This window comes from Excalfactoria chinensis, chromosome Z (genome assembly GCF_039878825.1).
Source record: "Excalfactoria chinensis isolate bCotChi1 chromosome Z, bCotChi1.hap2, whole genome shotgun sequence".
Classification (NCBI taxonomy): Eukaryota; Metazoa; Chordata; class Aves; order Galliformes; family Phasianidae; genus Excalfactoria; species Excalfactoria chinensis.
In genome coordinates this window covers 1,965,525-1,987,769 of record NC_092857.1, presented here as the reverse complement: position 1 = coordinate 1,987,769, position 22,245 = coordinate 1,965,525, and the positions used below count along the sequence as shown (strand labels likewise).

General features: G+C 45.6%; 2 protein-coding genes across 2 annotated transcripts in view; one reads left to right on the top strand and one right to left on the bottom strand.

Moving 5' to 3' along the window:
* Positions 1–6,104, top strand: part of ARK2C (arkadia (RNF111) C-terminal like ring finger ubiquitin ligase 2C) — a 39,651-nt gene extending 33,547 nt beyond the window's left edge. The window contains exons 4-8 of the mRNA XM_072360488.1: positions 846–975; positions 1,975–2,079; positions 2,633–2,728; positions 3,650–3,756; positions 5,314–6,104. Coding sequence (XP_072216589.1) covers positions 846–975; positions 1,975–2,079; positions 2,633–2,728; positions 3,650–3,756; positions 5,314–5,431 — 556 coding nt within the window. The 3' untranslated portion in view covers positions 5,432–6,104. The remainder of the gene's footprint in view (positions 1–845; positions 976–1,974; positions 2,080–2,632; positions 2,729–3,649; positions 3,757–5,313) is intronic.
* A 7,610-nt stretch (positions 6,105–13,714) lies between these two features.
* Positions 13,715–22,245, bottom strand: part of LOXHD1 (lipoxygenase homology PLAT domains 1) — a 133,283-nt gene continuing 124,752 nt past the window's right edge. The window contains exons 38-41 of the mRNA XM_072359178.1: positions 20,055–20,225; positions 18,826–18,964; positions 16,493–16,654; positions 13,715–14,195 (exon numbers count right to left, since the gene is read on the bottom strand). Coding sequence (XP_072215279.1) covers positions 13,715–14,195; positions 16,493–16,654; positions 18,826–18,964; positions 20,055–20,225 — 953 coding nt within the window. The remainder of the gene's footprint in view (positions 14,196–16,492; positions 16,655–18,825; positions 18,965–20,054; positions 20,226–22,245) is intronic.

Below are 22,245 nucleotides of genomic sequence, written 5' to 3'. Positions count from 1 at the left end.
TGACATACAAAGCACTTGTTTGCTGAGAGACTCTTTGACTGGAGAGACAAAGGACCAGCTAATTGGATTACAGATGGAGATGCTGCATTAGGTATCCTCTTATCCCATCCATGCAGTGCTGGAATGGGGTTTGAGGTTCAGCTCTGCTTTCTGGATTGAGCAGTGCTGCAGCATTTGCTGGGATCTTGGTTATCTGACATCCCAGGATGGAGTTGGGATGACTTCTGGAAGGACCAAGTGCCCAAACCCACAAAGATAAAACTCAGCCATGTTGAGTTGGGACTGCCAGGGATGTCCTGTTCATCAGTGGTGGCCTGTTGGTGGTGTGATGCTGCTTCCTAGAGATGCATCACCCAGAAATTTCCCCAAACCTTTTTGTTTCTTTGTTAGTTTGCTTTGCACCAAGAAGAGTTCTGAGGATCCAAGAGGACAAGTTTGATGTGAACCTCCTCCTTCCCCCAAAACTGTGCCATGGCTTGGGTTGGGACACTTCCAGGGAGATGATCATCGTGTATAATATTTAGCTATGTCCCAACAGTACCCACCATTCCTCTGTATTTCTGCAAAATACTCTAGGAAAAGCGTAATCATCTGCAGTGCTGGTGATGCAGCGCGGACCTGGTTGGCAAGGTTGAGCTGTTCATCCTAGGTGAATGCTTGATGAAGCCACCAGAACTGTCATGCTACATCCTATAGCTCCTGTCCCCATCTACCACCAATGCTGAGTGGCATAAAATCAATCCCTCGCTCCACCTTTGATGGGGGGAGAGAGGTGAGACCTTTCTTTGGGCTCTGTACCACGAAAGAAGACAGTCAGAACTGTATCTTCATCCTTGCACCCACAGGGACCTCAGTGTCGATGCAGGACTGACTCACGCCCAGTTCCAGGTCCGCCCGGTCCCCCAGCCCTATCAGCATTACTTAGCTACACCTCGGATGCATCACTTCCCCAGAAGCACATCCTCAACACAGATGGTAAGTGAAACGCTTTCACTGAGAAATGTTTTATGCATTGTCTGCCAGAAGGCAGTCAAAATAAAGGCTGCTATCTTTCTATCACCTGTCTCCTGCGAATCCCACTTATCTCCGGCCGTGGGAGGGAGTGTCTGAAAGGATAATGTTGTATCATTGCACTCTGGATTAGAGAGAGGAAAGAAAAGCTCAGCTGCTCTGGAAAGAGTTAGTCCGTTGCCTGCAGAGCACTCACAGGCTGATCTGCATAAGCCTTGGCAGGATGTGAGACTTAGCAGTTATTGATAATAATTTTATTATGATATACTGGAGTAAAGCGTGGGTTCCCAGGGCTCCCTGCAGGCAGAAGGACTGGTGGCAGCTGGCACCTTCACGTGCTTGCCGTCCTTCATCACATTTGCCATCAGCGTCAGCCTTGATGTCACACATTGAGTTTTTCATGACCTGTTGCACCGATGGAGGTGGGATTTGACATGAAGGGTCACTTCCAGGTTCTTCTCCTAGCAGGGGGCTGCATTTGGAGCTGAGCTGCCCTGCTCATCCTTGAAGCAGCCTTATAAAGCACACAGATGTTCTTCTCCATCCTGCCGTGGTCAGAACCTGAGACCTGTACACTACGACAAGGCTTTCATTATTGGAGCCTGGATGAAGAAAATTCCACCAACTTAAATATAAACATTAAATTAAATCTCCTTACAAGCCACCCCATGTTGAGAGTTTGGAACTTCAGTGTTACAGACGCAGTGAGAATTACTGTAGCAAAGAGTTAATTCAGACGACATGCATGCTGGTTGTTATCATTTAAAGGAGATCTATTTAATATTTGTTGTTGTTGTTGTTGTTATTCTGCTCAATTCTGCTTATTAAAATATTCCCATTGGGGAAGGTGTCAGTCTGCTCTTTCATTTTCAATTTTTTAAGCCCTAAAATTAAATCAGGGTACATGAGGGATTTCTTTGCGCTAGCACAGGTGGCTTTATTTTTCTCCGTTGCTTGTTGCAGGTTGTTCATGAAATCAGAAATTACCCTTATCCTCAGCTCCAGTTACTTGCTCTTCAGGGACTGAACCCAAGCAGGCACACATCAGCTGTGCGGGAGAGCTATGAAGTATGTATCTTGGGGACAAAAATAATTACATTTTTAAACCCTGGGAATCCATGCAAGCTCTGACATAAACTCATCAGACTCTGCCTTCTGGCATGGGAGTCGCAGATGAGAATGGGACTGAACCTGCAGCAATTAATAATAACCAAGAGGCAAAAGGTGTTGAGTAGATTTGGTGAAGGATGGTCTACCTCACATGTTTGGGTCTGGCTCCCTTCCTGTCTGGGAATAAACTGCTCCAGTTCTGTGTTTTACTGACTGATTGATTGATTGATTGATTGATGATTTACTTTTCCAACCTGCCAAACAAACTTCACCCTGATTTCTTAACTGTTGGATATTCAGCTTCCAGCTCTGGACCTTGATCCCTCAATGAATGGCCCAACAGCCAAAGCTCAGATCTATCACCAAATTATTACTGATTTGAGTTCAATGGAAATTTCCCCCAAGGACAGGGCAGGATGGAGCCGTGCTCCTTGGCAGACAGGCAGTGGGGTGGTGGAACCTTGCATTCTTCTGCTCATGCCTCTTTGCCATTTGTTGTTCTGTGTTTCAGGAGCTGCTGCAGCTGGAGGACAGGCTGGGCAGCGTGAGTCGGGGGGCTGTCCAGAACACCATTGAGAGATTCACCTTCCCCCACAAGTACAAGAAGGTGAGAGCCCTGAAATCATGGCATGGCTTCCAACCCCTCTTTGTTGGCCAAGTGTTGTGTGCATGGAAGGGACAGAAGGAAGAACTTTGGTGGGTTGCAATCCTCAGCGCTGACAAACCAGCATCACCAGCTAAAATATATTCCAAAAAGGAGGAGTCCTTTTTGGTGCTTTAATAAGCTGTGGTTGATGCAGTACTGTAGCTCAGCTGGCTGACTCTTGCTTCTAGGCTAGGAAATTACAAGTCAGATTTTCAGAAGGGTCTCAACCTTCTTCCACCCAATGGGAAAGGAAGTGTCTACACCAAGAGAGCTTCATGCATGCAAACAAACCTCATTCTGCAAGAAGTTGGCACTGCCAGGGCACTTGTTATCCCTTTGCTTTGCAAAGGACATCTCTGCTGGAGCTGATCTCCTGTCTGTAAGAATACGCATGCCAAACTTTTGGGTCCTACTAAATATAAAATGATAATGTTGCTCATTTGGGTAGAGATCTCATTTTTGTCATTCCCAGCTGAGCAGGAGCAAGAAGCTATATTGCATTGTCCACTTTGGAAGTGGGCCAGCTCTTTGCTGCACTTATCTGTGACCACATCTCCAGCGGACCCAGAAAAATTCTATTAATTGGAATGGGTGCACTGGAGAAAAAAGGAAAGACAGGAGCTTAAAGTGCATGGCTGTGCCATTGACCGAGCTTGCATGGGGCACAGCTGTTGCCCTTGCTGGCAGATGTGACTCTATATATTATATCAAGGGAGACTATGGAGCCATCCTTGCCCCAAGGAGAACAAAGGAGGCGGTGACTATTTTGACTTGTCTGGATCCCCTACACTCTTTTTTTTTTGCCTTGTTGCAACTGTGCAGGCTTAGCAGAGTGTTGGAAAATTGAGTCGTAACCAAATTAAGTCTTTCTTCTTGTTGCAGAGAAGACCACAGGAGGGTAAAGCTGAGCAAGAGGATGGAGAGGAGTCAGACACTGATGAGAAATGCACAATCTGTCTGTCCATGCTTGAAGATGGAGAAGATGTCAGGTATGACCCTTTCCTGTTGCTTGGCAGTCTCTTAGTGACATCTGAGTTGTGTTCGTTTAATAACACCACTGTGCTTCCATGAGACTGTCCCTGTTCTTGTCCTGACAAACTCACTTGGGTTATTTCAGGGTTTAGGAAAGAAAACACTACTTAATTGGATGTTGGTAAGGGCCATAGTTAGGCAGAGCTCTGTGCAGTGAGACCTGATGGCTGTGGATCACCTGCTCCAAAGGCATACTGTTGGTCAAATGTCAGAGAGGTGGGAGGCCATCTGGGATTCATGTGTGGCTTTTGAAGATAACCAACATATGATAAAAGATAAAATGGATGTCAAGTACTAGATAGATAAAATAGATGTTAAGATGTGGTACTCAGGGATATGATTTAGCAGAGGTTTTTTTAGAGATGGGGTACTGGTTAGGCTGCAGTTGGACTTGATGATCTTCAAGGTCTTTTCCAACCTGGGTAATTCTATGATTCTAAGTACATGGGAATTTGGCTTGAGGACTGTATAGACCAATTTTCTTGTAGAATAAGTGAGGTTACTCAGCCTGTATGGTTTCAGGAGGCCATTATGAGTAACAACAAAACCCCTGGTAGCCCTCAGATTGATCCCCACACTCTTGGCTGTGCTGAAGCTCTCCTTGTCAAGAAAGATGGGGACAAGAAATTGCAGGAGGCTGAGCTACCATGGGTGAAGGAGCAGTGAGTTGGCACTACTTAGTCCTTCTCCTCACCCATTAGCCAGCCATCATGAAAAGCTCTGATCCTCTTGCTGTGGATCCTTGTGATTTGGGATCCCCCTGGCTCAAGAGAACCACCAAAGAGGTGACAGAGGTGACATGGATGAAAAGCAGGCTCACTCCCTGAAGCACTCCAGTCACTCAAGTAGGAATAGTGGAACCCACTGAAGTTGCAACCATCAAGAACCCAAGTGCATAACTTAATACTCCTGAGATGTCAAAAGTAGCAGCCAAGGTAACTGGTCACTGCAACTCAGGTCAGGAGGGCACGGGGTTTTCTAGGACATTTATAACCAAGGACAGTCATCTCTGATCTACTGCTGATGTTGCTGGTGGAGGCTGTAGGGTCTGGGAAGCACAAATGCCACTACATTGGTGCATTTCCCAATCCTGGATGCTGTTTTCTGGATGTCTTAGGCTTCTTCCATCCATATTGTCCCAAATGGATGATGGAGTAGAATTACAAAACCATAGAGTCATTCAGGTTGCAAAAGACCACTAATCATGCAGTACAACCCCAGTGCCCCGACCATGTGCATTAAACCACGTTCCCAAATGCCACATCTTGGAACTACATGATCCTTGAGGTCCCTTCCAACCCGGGTCATTCTGTGATTCTGTGTGATTCTGTGATCTCCATGGCTCTCCGGGGGATGGGGGCGCTTCCACCTTCCTGGGAAGCCTGTGCCACTGCACCACCACTCCTTCTGAGAAAACAGTTTTCCTAATGGGTGGATGCAGAAGGACACTGATGAGCTCATAGACTGTAAAACCAGCAACTTTTAAAAAGCTAATGGTGCTTCTCTTCCCACAGGAGGTTACCCTGCATGCATCTCTTCCACCAAGTATGTGTGGACCAGTGGCTGGCCACCAGCAAGAAGTGCCCGATCTGCAGGGTGGACATTGAAACGCAGCTCGGCTCGGACAGCTGAAAGAACTGGCTGGACACACCATTTTCCTTATCAGGTCGTATGGCCATAAACCCTTGCAGCAAAATTTTTTGCCTTCTGAGCCATTTGATTGAGAGGAAAAGTCTGCAGGCAAGTTAGAGAGGGAGAGAAGGAGGTGTTGGTACAATATCTAGCAGTAGGAGATATTGCACATGCGCAGGATACGGGCCCGGTGAAAGGGAGCTGGCATTCCCGGAGCTCAGAGACCCCATGCTACAGAAGATTTAGTGTTGAACATGAAGGAACTAGTTGTGGTAGTCTGGCCTGTCAATCCTGCATTTCATGAGGATTGTATATATACCTCTCGAATACGTAGAAACATGTTATAGGGGTCCTTTAGCTATTTCTATGGATGGCAGCTGGAGCATGTTAGCTTAAGAAATGTTGTGTTTGATGCCCTACTCATCTTGTGGTGGACATGTTGCTGTTACCTAATTTGCACCAAATATTTTTTCATGGATTCCTTATGTTGGTGCCTGATTAATACATTGCAAAAGGGGAATGCAGAGGTCAAGCTTTCCCACCCTTGGGGGGAAGAGGCGAAAAAGCAAAATCCTGTTTACAATCAGAAGGGTTGCGCTCTTTGCCTCAGCCACGCGTGCTTCCTTTCCTTGCCTTTACAGTGTTGCAAATTTAGAGATGCTTAAAATACACTAAAAAAAAAGGAAAAAAAAAAAGAAAAAAAAAAAAAGAAAAGAAAAAAAGAAACAACAGGCAAATTGGAAATGAAATGAATGAAGCAATAAGGTGAGGCTTCGTTCCTGCTGTTCTGCTGCTGCTGAATGCTTTCTGTAGGGGCACAGTGTTGAGATGGATGCTGTTTCTTTGCTCTTCGTGTAGCTCAGCATGCTGAAATCCATGCTAGGCTGTGGGCTGTCTCCATGATCTCTGTTATCCATAGTGAATATATATCTTACTGATATGGTGAGCTGCAGGCTGGTTGGCTTCAGAGCACCGTGGCTCAAGTCTCCCCAGGGTTGGACGTCTCCTGTGATTTAGGGTATAGCTTCTCAGAAACATTGCAATAGGACAAGGGGAAATGGTTTCAAACTAAAAGAGGAAAGATTACACTGGATATAAGGAAGTTTCTTACAATAAGGGTGGTGATGCCCTGCCACAGGCTGCACAGAGTGGTGGTGGTGCCCCATCCCTACAGACACCCAAGGTCAGCTTGGAAGGGACTCTGAGCACTGATGGAGCTGTGGGTGTCCCTGTGCACTGCAGGGAGTGGGACCTGATGGCCTTTAAGGGTCCCTTTCCCAGAGAGGTTGTGGATGCCCCATCCCTGAGGGTGTTGAAGGCCAAGTTGGATGGGACACTGGGCAATCTGATTGAGTTCTTGGTCTAGCAGCTGATTACCCTGCTTGTGGCAGAGGGGTTAGAACCCAACGATACTTGAGGTCCCTTTCAACCCAAGACATCCTATAATTTTATGATTCTGTGATTCAGTCTGTGATTCTATGATTCTGGGGAGATTTCTCACGCTATGACTTGGCAGGGCTGAGCAGCAGCCAAACTGCCCCACTCCCATCCCCCATCCCAACCCATACTCCTATGGGAGAAAGGAAGTGGGGAACCACTATATTGCATGCACACACCGTGCTACACCTCCTTGGTGAGAAAACACAGCGTAGGGAGAATAAGCAGATGTACAGCACAGGTGGATGCCTTTTTTCCTTTCTTTGCATTTTTCCCCCCTCTTTAATCCATGCAAGCTCTTAGTCCGCAGGGCTGAATCTCCCCCCCCAGCAATTGCCAGTGCCATGGTTGTTTGGGCACAGTAGGGGAATGCTGGATCTGGAGGGTTTGCTGCTTTCTGAAGGGCTTGGTTTAGCTCTGTGTTGGAGCACTGTTAGACATTTCACTCCTTATTCATATGGAATTCATTAAAATGGAACCTAATTTATCAGCGCCCATTAAAATAAAGCATAAAATTGGAGGCATTCCCCAAAGGAATGGGACACTTCCATCCCCCAAAACAAAGACATCAGCCACAGAGACCCAGAGCAAAGCCCTCCAGAGAACCAGCATTCACAACCATTTATTTTTTAAAGAAAATATCTTTTCTTTCTCTTCCCCCTGCCCCCCCCCCACCCCTCCTCACAGGGAAAGCAAAAGAGATTAGTGGAGGAGACAGGGGGATGAATTGAAACCTTTACATATTCAAAAAGCAGATGTGCAGAGCTGAGCACTGGCTCCTCTGAGCCAAGCAGTGCTTCTCATGTAGAAATGACCCTAAATTGCCATTTGGGAGATGGTGGAGATCCTGTGAACTCTATGTGGAAACTGCCTTCCTCCAGTGTTCCCTATTGTAATTTCTACAACCGACAGAGAAGTGAAGGAGATGACGTGGGGATCAGGGAGTCTTTCTTCCCTCTCTTTCTGTGCCTGTGAAAGTAGGAGGAAGCAAAGGGAGGGTCATGGTGACACAAATTTGACACAGGGACATATATTCGCCACCTGGCATGAGCACAGGGCCCCACTCTTTAGGGGGATATGGGCTCCTTGGGACAAGGAATGACCCATGGGTACATCCAGAGAGATGTACTATGGAGACACCCAAGGTCAGGCTGGACAGGGCTCAAGCACCTGATAGAGTTGTGGATGTCCCTGCTCATTGCAGGACCAGGTGGCTTTTAAGGGTCCCTTCCAACTCAACCCGCTCCATGGTTCATTGATACGCATGGGGCTTGCTCCAGCAGCAGCAGATTGGAGCAGCATTAAAAATAACATTGATACTACTAATAATACAGACAAGAAAAGCAAGATGTCATTCCTGAAAGGCACTGTAAGCTGGCCTGGTGCACCTAGGTGTGAGCTGGGGGCAAAGCAGGGGAAGAATGGGGCCATAGGGCCCCTGGCTGGGCAGGGAGGAAAGGAGGAGCGCTTCCAAACCGCGTGTTTTCTTAAAGCCTATGCGAAAGTATTACTATTTGCCTAATGAACAAGCACAGTTTTTAGATGAAAAACCAGGAAAAAAAAAAAAAAAAGTAAAAAAGAAAAAAAAAACCACACAAAACAAAACCACACACACAAGAGAAAAACAAACAAACAAACAAACAAAAAAACAATAAACCAAGAAAAAGAAAAAAAAGAAGAAAAACAACAAAACCACAACCTAACAAAAACCAACCAAACCAACACAATAATTGGTGAAGAAAAGCACCAAAACTCCCATGGTCTGGTGTGAGTGACTGATCCCGCGGTGTGTGAGGACCTGCAGGTTCCTGTGTGGGTTGGAATCGTGCGTACGCGACGGTAGGAGGAGCTGAAATAGAAACACACACTCCAGGAACAAAAAAAAAACATTGATAGTTTACAGGGTTTTGTGAGTTTAAATGCCTTATATTTAACAATCATAATTTATGACTAACTTGTAGATATCGTGGGTTCTTATTTAATTATTTTTATAGTTTTGTGTTTTTTTTTTCTTTCTCGCATTTTTAATTATAATTTATTTATTTAGAAATTAATACTAATTTTGTTTTATTATTATTATTATTATTACTCCTATTACCTCATTTTTTTTTTTGCATTGTTTCTGGGAATGGAATGCTTTGCATGCGTCGGTACTTTAAAAAGAAATTCAACATGGGATGTCGGGGATAATGCTTATCTTGTTGAAAACAAAAGAAAAATAGAAAAGGAAAAAAAAAAAAGATAATAATAATAATAATCAGGGTGTGTGATTACAAACTGTATTACTGTGGTGCTGTTACCTTGGATACATTCCATAAAAATGCAAACCTTTGATTCTGTATGCTGTGACATAGTGGAAAAACTGCAATATAGTGACTGTGTTTAGCACATATATATGAATATTATTTGCACTCATAATCAAACTCTGGTGATCCTTTCACTCACGTCCTTGTGCATTGAAGGGGATTAACGGCGTTCTCCAAAACCAAAATGTTTCGGTCGGTTCCTGCCCTGTCCCAGTGCCACTGGTGATGCTCCCTCTCTTGCTGCACGCTTCCTTCAATAACGACTGCAAGGCTGTGCTTGGAGCAATGCATGCCTTCGGTGCATGACTCTGCAAATTGCTTCATATGATGATGAAGGGAGTCCCGGTGCTGCGGTTCTGTTTAATTTTCAGTGCTTGCTCTGGCTATGTGCGCCCTGTCAAACCATCTCCATGAGCACCCAGCTGGGTGCTCCAGAGGGGGGATGCAAGAGGGAATCGATGAGCTCACAGACCACAAATCCAAGGGTTTTTCTGCAGTTTATAGAAGCCGAGCATCCTGTCTTCTTTGGTATGGCGGTCCTGCTCGTTGTGGTGAGGTGCTATCGGGATGGTGGGACATCAGCTCCTTCACTGCTTCCACATATGGCTGGAAGAATAGGGTAGAGAGGGATGGGACGGTTGTAGGGATGATCTGGGATCCAATTGTAACATAGGGCCACAAACACTGGCTATAATCCAGCTGTAAAACACGCCTGGAGCAGAAGACCCCCTCTCCCCCCGAAAGACCTTGAAAGCCTTCCAATTGTTTTTGTTCCCTCATTTGGGGCAGAAAACCTCAACTGGAGGCTTGTCAGTCCACTATGGAGCTGGGGCTACATCAGAACCCTCCCATGACCTCATCGGGTCACCCCAAAGGGGACCAGCTCGCAGCTGATGTCCCATTCCTGTATTGGTCTCTCCATCCCCAGTGCAGGTGTCCAAGTGTCCATGTCCCCATCCGCATCCATGACCACACTGCTGCTAACATGCTGCCCCTTCCCCAAAGGTGCCCAGATATCCAGTTCTTGCACCATGCAGGAAGGTTAAAGCACCCTTGACAATATTTTAAGCTTTAAGCCATAATTGCTCAGCCATGCTGAAACAGAGTTCAATGCATCTCCACTCCAAGAGGCTTTGGATGCAATTCTCTTTTGGGGCCAAAAGGCACAATGTGACCGTACCTTCATGCTTCCTCTTTTCCCTTCAGGGTGCTGCTCTGCTTTGTTGCCTTTGCCTTACCCCAGGTTTCAGACTCGCGTTTTCCCTTTGCTGCTCCTCCCTTGGAGCCTGGAGCTGTGGTTTTGGGCGGTGTGGGGATGGGGGTTGGTTGTCAACCCCGCAAAGACACCGAGAAAGGGACGCATAAAGCACGGGGCGAGCAAACAAAAATCCTCTCCTTTAATGGCTCGAGCCAGTGAAAGGATCACCCACATTTTTGTACTCCTACTGCTGTTCTGTTGTGCTGTGCAACATTTTGCTACATAGACTATTTTATAGAAGAAAGCTAGAAAAATATTTATTATTAATATTAAAGCAATAGTGCATTGAAGAAATGAAAAGACATTAGAAATTGTGTAAATGCTTAGATTCACTTTTGGTGGATTTTTTGTACTTTATTTATAACTAATAAAATGAACTGCATTGCTAACTATAAATCCGTGCTGTACAAAATGAGCTGGAAGGGCTCTTGTGTGGTCTTTATTTACCATCCTCACCCTGACTTCGTTCCATCAGGTAAAATCCCCTCCAGGTTGATGCCTACAGCCTCTTTAGGGCAAACCCTTTAGCATGTGCATGGTGGTGGAGCATTTTTCTGCCTCTTCCAATCCTGAATCAGTAAGGAAAGAGAAACCTAATGGAAAAAGGAATATTTAAAAAGTACTTTTATACTAATGCAGGAGGAGCTGAAGGCATTTTCCACCCTTTTGTCACCCTTGGAGAACCTGAGCATGGCAACACCTAACTCTGCATCCTGTACAGCTCCGTGATTGGGCTGAGCATGTCCTGAGGACAGGTGCTGCTGATAATAGAAATCTGGGGACCTGCTGGACCCCCAGTAACCTGTAAGTCTATGTAAGGGACACACCATATTGAGGCAAAATGAGACTGCCTTTGCAGGAAGCTGTTACAAATACTATCAGAACACGTGGAAAACACACTTGCTCACTGAGATCTTGCTGATGTCCTTCCAAAGAGTTACAGCTCTGAGAGTTGCTTGAGATCACAATCTGTTTTGCTTCAAAGCTGCTGCAGCAGAACACGAGTATACCTCTGTGATCTGATAACAGCCCCATTGAGCACTGCAACTAGGAAGGAGGGAGCTGCACCCTTTAAGGGACAACAGCACTGAACACGGCGTGACATTGCTATTCCCTGTGAATATCAACTCTCCCTGCATCACCTCTTATTTGTTTTTGTATGGGATACAAGCCTTTGGATGGCCCATGGGTTGCAGCTCAGAGCTGTACAGCACAGAGTAAATCTTTCCTCCTTCACCTTCTTCCTCCTTCCTCCTTCTTCCTTCTCCTTCCTTCTTCTTCCTCCTCCTTCCTTCTCCTTTTCCTTTTCCTTTTCCTTCTCCTTCTCCTTCTCCTTCTCCTTCTCCTTCTCCTTCTCCTTCTCCTTCTCCTTCTCCTTCTCCTTCTCCTTCTCCTTCTCCTTCTCCTTCTCCTTCTCCTTCTCCTTCTCCTTCTCCTTCTCCTTCTCCTTCTCCTTCTCCTTCTCCTTCTCCTTCTCCCCCTTCTCCTTCCCCTCCTTCTTTCTCCTTCTCCCTCCCCTCCTTTCTCCTCCCTGTCCTTCTCCTTGTCCTTTTCCTTTTCCTCCTCTTTTTCCTTCTACTCCCCCTTATCCTTCTCCTCCTCCTTTCTCCTCTTCCCTCTCCTTCTCCTTCTCCCTCTCCCTCTCCCTCATCCCCTCCCTCTCCTTCTTTATCCTTCTCCTCCTCCTCCTCCTTCTCCTTGCACATAAAGACAGGGTAGGGGAGGCTGTAGGATGGGTTCTTCATAGCCTTCAATTACTCTCCCTTTGCGCACATAGGGTTGTTATGGATGAATCGAATGCCACCAGATGTTTCAAGGCAATTCTATGGAGATTTTTGGTTTAATTGTCTAAATCCTGCAGCATGAAATAGCCCATCCCTTCCAGCATGTGACGCTGCAAAAGACTCCTTGGTCTCACTGGAAGCATCAAAGTGTTCATAATCATGGGACATTATTGTGATACCCCAATGATGGAGATCACAAAGACAGTGGGACAGCCTGGTTTTGCAGCTTCCACCCTTGTCCTTTGCTTTCACTTCTCACCCACATTCATAGTTTTTGGCTGAAGGCAAAGTAAAGAGCAAAAAATAAGGTGGAAGGTACAGGACAGTCTACACATAACATGGCTTCAGGGGGCTCCAGTTCAGCAGATAGATGCCCTGAACCCTGCATTAGAACATTTTGGCTTTTTCCTTTTCCCTCTCCCACTCTCCATTTGGCCAGGAATGTGCTGGTTTTAGCAGCTTAACATAAATCCAGCCTGTGGAAAAAACTCCACTCTGCTTATTACTTTTGTAGTGCTAATTGTTGTAGCAACAGGCTGACTCCCAGAGATGGGGTGGAGTAGGATTTTGTACAGAGAAAGGACAGTTTTAAAGTCTTTTGGGGAAAAAAAAAAAAAAAAAAATGAAAAAAGGAAAAAAAAAAGAGCTTTTTTTCATGATTTGCCATACAGATAGTGAGGTTGCTCATGCCACATCAGCAAATTTCCCCCTGGTGCTTTCTAGGGCAGCACAGCCCAGAGCTCAGCGCAGCTCTGAGGTTGAACATACCCCGCTAGGAGAGGCAGGTAGCTTTGTTGTCAACTTATTTATCTGCATTTCCTACACAGGAATTCGATGACCCTGAAGTCGCTCACTCCAACAGGATCTTTACCTCCCAAATAGGAGTTTGGCCTGATGTCCTGGCTGCTGAAGTCTTTGGACCTTGCTGAATGCAGCCCAGGAGCTGTATCTGTTCTAGGGGAGAGCCCATAGGTGGCAAACATCCACCAGATCCCACCACATGAGACCCAGTGATAGTGGGTAGTAGCCAGAAGTGGGTCAAATCTCAATGTCTCTGCTGAATTTTCTTATATATTTTGTCCCAGTTTCACAATTCTCAGTATTCACCCCAGAGGGTGATAGGGTGGAAGCCAGCAGGCTTTTTTCAGCCCCAGCAAGGCAGGATGCTGAAAGCAAAGGATGGGATCTCATCTGCCAATGGAGCAGCGTATGGATCAGCTGGTTGTGACCTCAATAGTAAATACAAAAGAAACGCATTTATTTCATTCACAGTTTTATGTATGACTTAAAAAAAAAAGAAGACAAAACAGTACGACTTTTACAAAATGTTAAACGCAGGAAGCACATCTTGCCACTGAGAACCTCTCAATACAAAAGGCAGCATTTTGGAAAGGAAAACACAATATAAAACCGTACAGCGAGAAAACAAAAAAGAAAAAAATCAACAAAACAAAGAAAAAAATAATAATAATTTGTGCCAAAGGAAGCAAAACCCTCTTCAGTACCTGGGGAATAGATCCCTCCAGATTAACCCATCGCCCCGGTTCTCATCCAGCCACTTCCCGCAGGGAAATATGGTGGTCACACCAGTGGCAGAGTTGGTGATCTCCACCCTCTCCACCAGCCAGCCAGGGGCCAGCCCACTGTTGTCATGCTCAATCCGGACCTTTTTCAGCTCCCCCATGTCCAATGTTTCCAGGTAGAACCTGTTGGTTTTGCCCCGTTCAAAGAGGTTCCTGAACTTCTGCTTCAGGGCTCGCTTCCCCGAATCCCCATTCAACCCATAGATGGTGATGAACACATTGGCATCCGTCCCCGCGCCCTTTTCAAAGCCAGTGACCACGATGGTCTCATATTTGACTGGCACCAAGCTGCGGGCTTTGCTGGCAAAGCTCTCAATGACCTTGGCACACTCAAAGACTTTGTAGTCCCGTCGCTTGTACCGCAGAGGGATTTTCCCATTGCACTTGAAAAAATACCTGCGGAGGAAAGCCAGTGGTGTGTTAGTGATACAGGCCACATCCTTCTAGTGGATACGGCATGCTACTAAACAACTCAGGCTGCCCAGAGAAGCCCTGGATGCTCTGACCCTAAAGGTGTTCAAGGCCAGGTTGGATGGGGCCCCGGGCAGCCTAGGCTGGTATTAAATGTGGAGGTTGGCAGTCCTGCATGCAGCAGGGGGGTTGGAGCTTCATGATCCTTGAGGTCCCTTCCAAACCAGGCCATTCTGTGATTCTGTGATTCAACTCAACATCAACACTGCTTCAGTACTTTTCCTTTTTCCACCTATATGCTAACACTTGATTTTCTCTCCAGAGACACAGCAAGACTGAAAACAGCGACTGTTGAAAATCCCGTATTTCCCAAGACATGGACACCCTGCATTGCACAGCCTGGTGTGGAGCTCCTGTCACCCTTCCTACCTATGCAATGGCACCTACTGCAATGGTAGTATATAGTGCAGTAAATAGTGCAGCTTTGGTCCCAGAGCAGGTTTCATTGCTGCAGCAGCACCCAGACTAGTGAAGATTGCCTTAACAAGTAGGAAAAACATGCACTGAGGAAGATGCAAGGAGGAGGTTTAGATATCCCGGTTCCCCTATCTACATTGCCCTGCCCATTGTGAGCATGCAGAAGAGTACTAAGCATAGAACTGATAGGAGCTAAGTGCCAAAAACCTTCAACTCCATGGTGTGGAGGTGACACGCAGGGAGCATCTGTAAATCACTGCACGCCTGGTACCCAGACAGAGGTGCTTTTAATGATGTATTTCATTTCCAATGATGCAGATCATTTCCAAATGAGATTTTCCCTCCCCCTCCTCTGCCAAACTGCAGCAGGTCCTCCAGGGGAGAGCGTAGCTGGATTGCAATGCACGTTCATAAAATCAGCACTTAGAGGGAGGGTTATTGCTATACAGCGCTTCTTAAGCACTTCTAACACTTCTGACATTTCCTTCAGCCAAACAAAAGCACTCAATTCCCTGGAAAGAGGTTTTGTAAATGAGAAATTCTGGTGGAAGCAAAATTTCAGGCTCGGGGAAAGAAAAGCTGCATGAGAGCAAGTAGAGAGGCTCCCTGATGCTGAATTTCTATTTCCTAGGCTGCTTAATATCTTATGGTCTGGAGTTATGAAAGAACATACATGTCCTCAAGAAGGACAGGGAGAAAGAGAATGACTCTCCTAACCCTGAGACTGTAAGAAAAATCTTTGATATATACCTATTTCTCATATTAAAACCTACTTACAATGGAGAAAAAAAAAAAACCCAAACACAACAAAAAATGAAGAGATCGTTTGAAATGATTGCTACACCACCCCCATAACACTTTCAATTTGGCCTTTGCTTTGACTGTGTGTTTTCCCCACCAGGAGGAAAGAGTATGTTTTAGGTTATAGCTGAATTAGTTTTCATTCAGCAGATATTATTATGGCTCTTCTGCTGCCTGATTAATTTGCTAGGAGAGACTCTTAGCATCTCAAAAAGTCACTTCAAGGATTTCTTCTTAAACACTCAATTGTCTCAGCGGGAACAAAACCCATACAATGAAATTCTTTAGCAGCAATTGAAATATCATGAAGCAGAAAAATCCTTTAGCACTGTGGAAGCGGAGTTTGTTTTGCAAATGGCCAGTTGTCTCCAGTTCTTGCATATTCCCTGTGCTACCTGTGCCATAAGTCAAGAGCGTCACCCCTTCCAAACACAGGGCTGAGAGATGTCCATTCTTCCATTATGGGACATTCCAGTCCTATCCACACCAGAGTAGCCACGTGTTTGTGGTTTGGAAGATGACTGCAGCCTTTCCAATGGGCTTTCAGACAGTCCTAGAAGGGTCATCCAAACCAAGATAGAGGTTCAGATTTTGTCTTACTCTCATCCTTTTTCCTAGGGGTTGTATTTACAAGACTTACCTTAAGAGCAGTCTGTGCAGAGCATCCTTCACACCCCTTAAGGTTATGTCAGTATCAGTACCTCCCACAAGGTGAGATGTTGATTTGTCCTAGCTGTAAGACTCACCCCAGCCAACCTGTTCCTGTACTTATCTGCATGTGCAAATGGGCTTGATGAGAACTCGGAAAGAACACGTCAAGACAGGGGGGGAATTTATGAACCTACACACTAAACTGCTTTCCCTTGCATTCAGAAAAGGATTAAGATCTGACAAACCTTTCCACAATGGCTGAAACTGTAAATGCTTCAGGAGGATGCTTGCAGAGCTGCTCAGATACCCCGTGTACCCCATGGAGGGTTCCCTGCAGACAAGAGGACACTCACTTGTTGCAAAGCTCCATCTCTGTTATGATAATCTCCTTGACATGCCAGTAGACATCAGCTTTTGCAGATGACTTCTTTCCATCTTTCGGACAGTGACCGACACAGATGGCTGCAATATCACCAAGGTTCTTAGAAGAAAACTGAAACGTATCTGTTGATCCCCTATAGGAAACAGGGAGCAGTCAGTTAATATCTTGAATGCTGTCTCACATGGACATTAAGTAATTTGCACATGGCTAAGGAAGGCAGAAGATAAGCCTTCATTTAAAGTCATTTGATTCACCCTACAATCACTCAACACAAAGTATAATTTCCATATTTAAATTCAGCATTTTCTCTGATTAGGGGTGACACTTTAAATTACTGCCACTAGGACTTTCCAGGATAAACTCAAGCTGTTCCACACACAAAATCAATTTGCCTCATTATAGATAAAGCTAAAGAATGACTAATTTCCCCTCCAGCACTTATTCATTCATTCCTGACAGATATGGTATCTGTTACACATCTACCCACCATAGCTGTTTTAAATCTGCTAGTTCAGCCACCCTTCCAGCTTTAGAAACCCAGTTTGAAAATAGTTTAGAGGAACAATAGGTCTCTGTCAAATGCTTGTCTGGCTCCCTGTCACGTTCCCTACATATCTGTTAATTTGCTTGTCTTTGGTCCCTATTCCGACCTATCACCAAGAAGGGACTGTGACTAATATTTAAGAGGATGGAGTCTTCACGTCCACAGTAGTACCCATCAGCTGAGTGTCAGGAGGAAACTCCTCCAGTTTTGTTATGTTTCAAATAAAACCTCAGTTGTTCATGCCGGAGTCCAGACCAACTGTAATTTCACTTTCTGCAATGCCATGTGAAAAGAAGCAGCAGCATACTGTGTCCTTAAAGCTCATCCCCAAAGTGGAGCATCTTGGCCTCACATGGGAGATTTATCTGCCCCACACTGCATGCACAGATCTGCCTTCAGTAGATCAGGCTGATGTTCACAGAATCATAGAATCATCACAGAATAACAGAATTATAGAATGGCTTGTGTTGGAAGTGACCTCAAGGATCATCAGGTTCCAACCCCCTGATACATGCATGGCTGACAACCTCTGTATTTAATACCAGACCAGGCTGCACAGGCCCCATCCAGCCTGACCTTGAACACCTCCAGGGATGGACGGGGCATCCAGAGCCTTTCTGGGCAGCTGTTCCAGCACCTCACCACTCTCAGAATAAAGAGCTTCCCCCTGACATCCAACCTGAATCTTCCCTCCCTCAACCTAAGGCCATTCCCCTTGTCCTGCTGTTATCTACCTTTTCAAAGAGTTGACTCCCCTCCTGTTTGTAGGCCTCCTTTTAGGTACTGGAAGGCTGCAATTAGGTCACCCTGCAGCCTTCTCTTCTCCAGTCTGAACAAGCCCAGATCCCTCAGCCTGTCTTTGTAAGGAAGTTGCTCCAGCCCTCTGATATCTTTGTGGCCCTCCTCTGGACCCTCTCTAACAGCTTTCTGTCTTTCTTGTACTGGGGGCTCCAGACCTGGACTCAGTACTCCAGATGGGGCCTCATGTGGGCAGAGCAGAGAGGGGCAATCACCTCCCTGTCCCTGCTGGCCACCCCTCATCTGATGGAGCCCAGGATACCTTTTGCTTTCCAAGCAGTAAGAGCACACTGCTGGCTCATGTTCAGTTTTTCATCCGCCAGGACCCTCATGTCCTTCTCTGCAGGGCTGCTCTCAAGGACTGCTCCTTCCAGTCCGTATAAATGCCTGGGATTCCTCTGACCCAAGTGCAAACCCTGGCACTTTGCTATGGTGAACCCCACTAGGTTCATACAGGCCCACCTTTCATGTCTGTTGAGGTCCCTCTGAATGGCATCCCTTCCTTCCACTGTGTCAGCCACACCACTCAGCTGGGTGTCATCAGCAGACTTGCTGATGTGCACTCAATTCCATCATTGATGTCACTGATAAAGATGTTAAGGAGCACTGGTCCCAAGACAGACCCTTGTGGGACACCACTTGTTACCAGCCTCCAGCTGGACATGGAACCACTGATCACCACCCTCTGTCTGCAGCCTTTCAACCAATTCCTTATCCATCAGGTGGTCCACCCATCAAATCCACATCCTCCAATTTAGAGATGAGGATGTGGTGGGCAGCCATTTTCTTGTGACCACTCATCTGACAGTGATCTTCTAGCCTTGCTCCAAGGTTTGGCTGGAAACTACGATCCAAGCAGCTCTGACAACATCTATCCTCCGACTGCTTTTACATTGCCTGATTCCACTGCAAAAGGAACTAAAACACCTCCAGCTTCCTTCTGCTCCACCCAGTCCCACTACCTTTCAAATCTCCTTTTCTTGGAGGAGTTTTCCATAAGGAACTCTTTTGAGCGGCCCAGCTTTCCTTCCAAGATGATCCAGATGTTTTCCTTTGTTTCTGCATCCTCTCTGTTGCTTGTTACTGTGACAATTTCATAGGCTTTAAGGAATAATTAATACAAATGTTAAGCGGCAAAGAAAGAGCAGGTGGCCAAAGAAATCTCTTCATGAGGCTGTCACTCTGGTTAAAAACCCTATTCCTAGTATTTACTGCAGCAAACAAGAAAACATTTGCAGAACAAGGATGGAAACACACTGAGATCTGGGATCTGTGGGACTTCTGGCATCTTTGTGCTCAAGATTTCATGCAGGGACAGAATATACAGAAGACTTGTGCTGCTTGATCAGCAAGTAAGAGTAGACGGAATTGCTCTTGACCCCACTGTGTTACTTCTTTTTGTAGGACAGCCCAAATCCTTCAGGTTTTTTTGCCACCGTTCCTAACAATAAGGAATAGCCTCACGGGGATGGTGGAGGTATCCAGATACCATCAGGATGTGCTCAGATGTTACAGGGGCATGTCAGCACCCAAGATGGAAATCACTGGGTGGAAATTTTGCAGGGGCAGAGTGAGGCCACATTGAAGAAATGTGTTTCTTAACTCCACAGAACTGTCCTGAAGAAGAGCACAGCTATGTAGGAGGTTTTGAGATGCATGCAGCATACTACCAGTGTGGTTAAATAACATTAATCACTAGTTAGACACCAATGTGATTACACGGACTTGATGGGAACTACCCAGAGGAGAGAACTGTCCAGGTCTCTGGGTTGTTAACCTCAGCTGTCATCATCAGCTGAGATGTCTGAGCTTGAAGCCCAGAACAAATCTGGGAGGAACTTGGAGCAGTGTTGCTTACAGTGCTTTAAACTTATTTTCCACCTTATTTCTAATGAGAACACAACCATGTATCCTTATAGCTGGAATGAAGCTGGAATGAAGCACAGCAGATGTGACCCTCTTCAGTTTCAACCCAGAATGAGATGCTTTTCTTCCCCATAAATCCTAATTTGTTTCTCCCTTAAAACAACACTGCACTTTCGAACTAAACAGTAACTTAACATTCTGCCTATGGAGCCTGCAAACACAAGTTGCTATTGCAAAGGAATCCTCAGTGGAGCAGGTTCTATGACTTGTGGCCCTATGGCCTCTGTGCACCCTCGGCTATGCCCCCGATTAACTCTACTCTTACCAGTCCGTTCCTTCAGTTCCAGGATGTCATTATTGGCACAAGCCAGTTCCCTTATGAGCTGCCCATCATCTTCACCTTTAGCCAGCCAGCGATCACACTGGAAGCGAAAAGTCTTGTCTGTGGCAGAGTCCATCACATCAATATATTCCAAGTGCCAACCTGGAGCAATTCCTTTTCAATAAAACAACAAAACTAGTTAAAAATAGAATATTTTCACATTGGGTAAGGAGGTGAGAAATCCCTTGCTATAATGTTCTCTGTATATGATGTTGCTCTGATAGCAAAAAAAACCCAAACACTGGTGACCTCAAAACTATAATCTGATTAATTTACGCAGATTTTGAGGGGCTTGTTGGCTTGTGATCAGATGTAAGGGTATTGGAGTATGGTCTTGGGTTAGCCAGATGTCAAGCTGTCTGGACAAGGGGCCATCTGTTGTCCTTGCCTAGCATTCTGTGTGAGACAAAGCACTCTGGGTGAGGAATCATCACAAGATGAAGCACTGCTACAGTGTAGGAACAACAAAGCGTTACAGAACTCCCAGCAAATACAGGGGCCTTGAAGAACTGTTTACTAAAGCTAGAAGCTTGAAGTCTCCCGGAGTTCAGTGGGTTTGGGCCAACATATGGAACAGCTGCTGTTCAGAAACTGCTGCTGATTCTTATTCCACTCTAAGGGAAATGTGAAGCATTAAAGCCAAAAGATAGACATGAGTGCTAGTTGGGCACAAGTTCAGGGTATAAAGTCTTTCTCTCTGGTCTCTACTACTCCTCTCATCCCTTCACATTTTGATTTGAAACTTATCATTTGACATTATCGTTTGTTTCTTTGGCCCTGTCAGCTATCATGTGTAAGGAAACTACCCATGCTGCTCTTGCCAAGCAACCAGCACAAATACACCATGAATACACTAATGCTATAACTGCACACAATCACTTATTTTTTGCCTTGTGACCTTTGGAGGAGTTGCAGCTCCCTCCCTTAGTTTTCTATTCTCCCTTTATTATTTTTTTTTCCAGTTGAAAAGCAACTTGGAAATCTAGAATGGGGCATTTTGGAACATTTCCTTTCTTGAATTAGAAGAATCTCTTGTTGACTTTGGGGGCGTGGGAGGTTACAGCAGTTCTGCTTACAAGTCCTGTTATTACTCAGACAAAAGGCTACGTTCATGATGAGGCACCTCTGCTGGGTTATTAGTTACATCCCAGAAGCATAAAATAGCTTTTGCTCTTCCAAGCACTTGCTACCATTTGCCTGCCTCCTTAGTTTCAAATATTAATCTTAATTAAACCTAAAAGGTAATGATGGCACACTTTTGAGCAATGTCAACAAGTCACCCTGCCCTGCAGCATGCCATAGCATCACCATTTGTACTGGCTTTTTCCTATCAGCCTTGGAGATATCCATGTCCTGTACTCTAGCTTTCTGAGCCTTCCCCATGGTAGGAAATCACCAAATGAACAAGCACAAACGTCAACCAAAGACACATTTTTCCCCTTAAACTCCAGTTTTGGTAGCACAGAATGACAGACTCATTGATGTTGGAAGGCACATCCGGAGACCATCTAGTCCAAATCCTGTACTTCTCTTTGTGCCCATGACCTCTTGTCCCATCACTGGGCATGGATGAGAAGAGTTTGGCTCCATTCTCTTTATTCCCCTGGATACTTATATACAATGATAATGTTTTCAGGTTGGATATTAGAATCAATTTCTTCTTCCGAAGAAGTACAAAGGTCAGACATTGGCACAGGCTGCCCAAGCAGATGGTGGATTCCCTGTTCCTGGAGGTGTTCCAGAGCCATGGAGATGTGGCACTGGGGGCACACTCAGTAGTCTTGGTGGAGAGGGCTGGGGTTGGACATGGGGATCTTGGAACTCCTTTCCAATGTTAATGAGTCTGTGATTCTGTGATCCCTCTGAGCCTGTTTTCATACAGAGCAAGGATAGGGAGGTTTTGGGGAAGGCTTATACATGACACCTCTGCAGCTCCTCATCAGCTCAGTGCCTGCTGGGCAGATCTTATCAAGTCGCCCAGGGCTCCCACTGTGCTCTAAGATACTCTTTGGGGCTGTTTGGGATTTCATTCTAAGCATGTTGGCGGTGTCAGCAGTTAATCTTTTTTGGCAGGCTCATTTCCATTTATGTTCAATGAACATCTCTGCAGCACATTCAGGAAGCTGCTCTGCTT